Source organism: Gekko japonicus, unplaced genomic scaffold (assembly GCF_001447785.1).
Source record: "Gekko japonicus isolate JY-2015 unplaced genomic scaffold, Gekko_japonicus_V1.1 scaffold1365, whole genome shotgun sequence".
In the NCBI taxonomy this organism is placed as follows: Eukaryota; Metazoa; Chordata; class Lepidosauria; order Squamata; family Gekkonidae; genus Gekko; species Gekko japonicus.
This window is the reverse complement of record NW_015160253.1, coordinates 426,280-429,883: the sequence shown is the minus strand read 5'-3', so window position 1 is coordinate 429,883 and position 3,604 is coordinate 426,280. Positions and strand designations below refer to the sequence as shown.

The 3,604-nt window shown below is 47.1% G+C and overlaps 1 protein-coding gene across 2 annotated transcripts in view; it reads left to right on the top strand.

The window, feature by feature from the left end:
- The first annotated feature begins 413 nt into the window (after window positions 1-413).
- Window positions 414-3,604, top strand: part of FGFRL1 (fibroblast growth factor receptor-like 1) — a 315,064-nt gene continuing 311,873 nt past the window's right edge. For both annotated transcript variants that reach the window (XM_015414342.1, XM_015414335.1), the window contains exon 1: window positions 414-497. In XM_015414342.1, the coding sequence (XP_015269828.1) occupies window positions 437-497 (61 nt within the window). In that variant the 5' untranslated portion in view covers window positions 414-436. The remainder of the gene's footprint in view (window positions 498-3,604) is intronic.

The window sequence follows — 3,604 nt, the reverse complement described above, 5'->3', positions numbered from 1 at the left end:
CGCGGGGGCCCCTCGGAGGCGGCGGCGGGGAGCTCCTTTCGGCCGGGTCCCGTCGCTTGGCGGGCCCGGCTGGGCGCGGGGCGAGAAGGGCGCTCTGCCCCGCGGCAGGTGGGGAAGGAAGGAAGGCAGGCAGGCAGGCAGGAGCCCCTTCCCGCCCTCTCCCCGAGAAGGCCGGGGGGTGGGTTGTGGGGAAGCGAGGCTCTCCTGGGCTCCTCCGGTCCCACCCCCCGGTCATGGGAGGGCTTCTCAACTCCTGGCCGGCTGGTTGAATGGGCCTTCCCGATGGTCTCGGTCCTGTTTGCTTTCCGTGTGCTTTCGAGTCTGGAGCTTTGCCGTGATGGTTCCTTGACGTGGTCTTCTTTATCTCCCCCCCCCCCCCCCCCCCCCCCCCCGCCCCCCCCCAGTGTGGAAAGACCAGCAGAGCCCGGCTTTCAACATGGAAGTCCAGTTCACCTTGCTCTTTGCGGGGATTTTCCTGTTTGTGGACTCAGCCAGAGGTAAGTAGAATGAACTTCAGGCTGCCTGGAGATTGTTTGCATTCCGTATTTTTAATTCCAGTCGAACACAGGCTTTCCACGCATGTCCCTCCCTTTCTACATTCCAGTAATGCTCCTTGTGGCATAAACCTCTTGCTTGTTCCTTGCCGTTGAGGTACTTGTGGTACTACTTCTTTCCTTCCGCGCAGGTGTGCTCTGGGGTTTTTCTTCTGCTGCTGTTGTTTCTTAGGTGTGAAAATGCACAGTTGCCCTCCCAATTTCAGTCCAGGATAAAAGGAAAACAATTGCATTCCTCCGTGGATCAGGAGAGCCTCTCCCCTTCTGTAATCTCTCTCAGCCCAGCTCTGTGTATTCCCAATAGCCCCAACTAAACAAACAAATCCATTAACTTTTCTCTAGTGACAGACAAATGACAGTTCTCAACAGCTAACACATATTTTAGTTGGGGGGAGGGCCCTCCAACACATGATCAGATTCCCCTGAGCAGGTTGCATTACCCAAGAGGAGAGGCTGGGGGAAAGCAATAACAAAGGGAATGAAAAGCTGGGCCTTTTGTGACTTAACAAAGGAATGAAGAAGAAAAGTTCTACAAACTGTGGCTGTCCTTTCCTTTGGACAGTCCTGGAGCAACCCTTTCTCAGTCTGTACTGTGTTAGAATTAGGAACATTTCTAATAAACACTTCTTGTTTGTCTGATAAAGCCCTGGAAACAGCAAAATTAGTGTGCAGTTTGACTTTTCCTTTCTCTGCGCATTTTGAGGATTGGTGCAAGTAATATAGAGTCCTATCTGCTTTCCAGTAAACACTGATGTTAGCAGTTCTGAATTAGATATGTGAATGGCAGGAATACCCATAACAGAGTTGGATCACAGCTTCTTTACAGCCATACATTTGACCTGAGCTGCGTCAGCAACCACAAACATGAGGCTCAGTAGAAGGGGGAAAGGCGTCCCAGTCTCGCTGTGGAAACAATGGCAGCCTCGACAGCAGCACTCAGACCGTAGCAGCTATTTTATAGAGGCAGTAGCAGTGTAAAATGATCTCTCCTACATGTTGGATGAAAGGCAAACGCAAGTTTTTAAAGACCCACAGTCTGAATAAAGACAATCTTCAGATGGATGCAGTAGAGAGTGCTGAATGAATGAAGTCCCGTGCGCGTTTGGTCATGTAAATATATTCAGTTAATAGATGCCGTGGAACTCTGGGAAAGATCCAGAGTCTGAATAAAGAGGTAACTTTTAAAGAATGATGACTTACAAGAGGAGATATTCTTGTTTCTCCACAATTGTCTTAACAAAAGCAAAGAAAAAGGCAATTCTTTTGCACTTTTTAGCTTATGCACATGGAAAGTAGGAATTAAGGAATAGTGTTTTGTACAGTTTGTTTCGGAGTCAGCTTTATGGGTTGTACAAAATAGTTACTTCCCATAAATTGAAAAAGACATCTGGTAATTGCAGTTGCATAAAGAAACATATCTAGGATTTCAGTGGAGGGAAGATCATACAGCATAGTTTGTGAATCTGAAAAGTATATGTGGTAAGTTGGTGTGTTTAGCAGCCTTCTAAATGATGTAAATATTGCCAAAGTAGACGCTTCAAAATACATAAATGTGTAAAAGTGTCACTTGCTAGAAATGCAACAGGGTAATTTTTAAGTGCTGTTTCCAAAAATATGCCTGTGCACACTCCCCCCCCCCATATCAGTTTAGGTAGACTATGGCAGTGATTCAGTTGTTTCCAGTTTCAGTTTTGAGTATAGACTGAAATCCCAAGGTCCAAGGTGATGGCCAGCTAGCAGACTGGACCCTTAATGATTTCTTAGTAGTGCTACCAAGTTTTAGTAAAGTTCTGGTAAAATTAGCCCCCGCTCAATGTAGAAGGAAAAGAAGAACAGTTTTCAGATACCTTACTCAAAGGTCACCCTAGATGCAAGACGCCCCCCTCCCCCAAGTTATACTCAACAGATTTATATTGAACATAACTGCAACTTTCTGTGCAAATATAAGAGCACCTCTACTTTTTTTTTGATGGCATACCTGAATAAATACAGTAATAAGGAGAGAGAGTTTACACTTAGATGTTTCAGATTTCTTCCGTATGGTCTTGTCCTGACTGTGCTTCATAATTATGGACCTAGATGGAGCCAACTTTAACAGATGATCAGCCGCTATAATAATGGCACCAGCTGAATTCCTGTGGCACCACCTGGAACAATCCCCGGAAGGAAGGGCAGATGCTGGAGGGGGCTGCGTGTCCCTGGGACAGGCATTGCTAGCCAGGCTGGGCCAGTCTCTCATCAGGTCTCAGAGGCCTGGGCAGGCTCAGCCCTGGCTAGTCTTTGGGTGGAAGTTCAGGCTCACCGTTTCTGTTTTTGACCTTTGTAAAGAGCATGGCCAATGGCCTTGGCGGCCTAGGCTAGCCCGACCTTGGGAGCTAAGCAGGGTCAGCCAGGGGTGGGAGTTCAGGGTCACTCTCCACAAAGGCAGGCAGGCAGGCAGACAAACCGTGCCTGAATGTCTCTTGCCTTGAAATCCCTGCAGGCTCACCATAGATCGGGTGCGACTTGATAGCGCTTCCCACCACCCACCGGCCACTAGGCGTGGAAAGGGTCCTCCGGGCTGTGGGAAACAAGAGGGGCGAGGAGAAAATGGATACTGGGGAGTGGAGATGGGTTGATGAGACACTTTGGTGAGAGATGTCTGAAGAGAGCCAACAGAGTAAATGAGACTTAGCGATTTTGTTTTAGCATTTATTGTAACCTGCCCTGAGGCCTCAGGATGTATCTGTCCTTCTTACTATTTATGTGTATAAACGGGAAGCCTGGAAAGGAGCAATGTGGAAACTAATTCTTTCAGCCCTCTGTCTTTCTGGCTTTGTAGACCAGCCAACATGTTCTAAACTTGGGGTCACTCTACCTGGCAAATTAAGTTAATTGGTTCCATATTAAACAGGCATGTATTTGCATTGAAATGGAGAGTGAAAATGTTAGAGTTCCATTTTATTTAATAAGAAACAGGATTAAAATGGTGTTTCAAGACAACAGCATTTTTCTTATAACTAATTTCTGAGCTGGGCATCAGTAGTTCTGCAATATGGAACTAGGGAAAG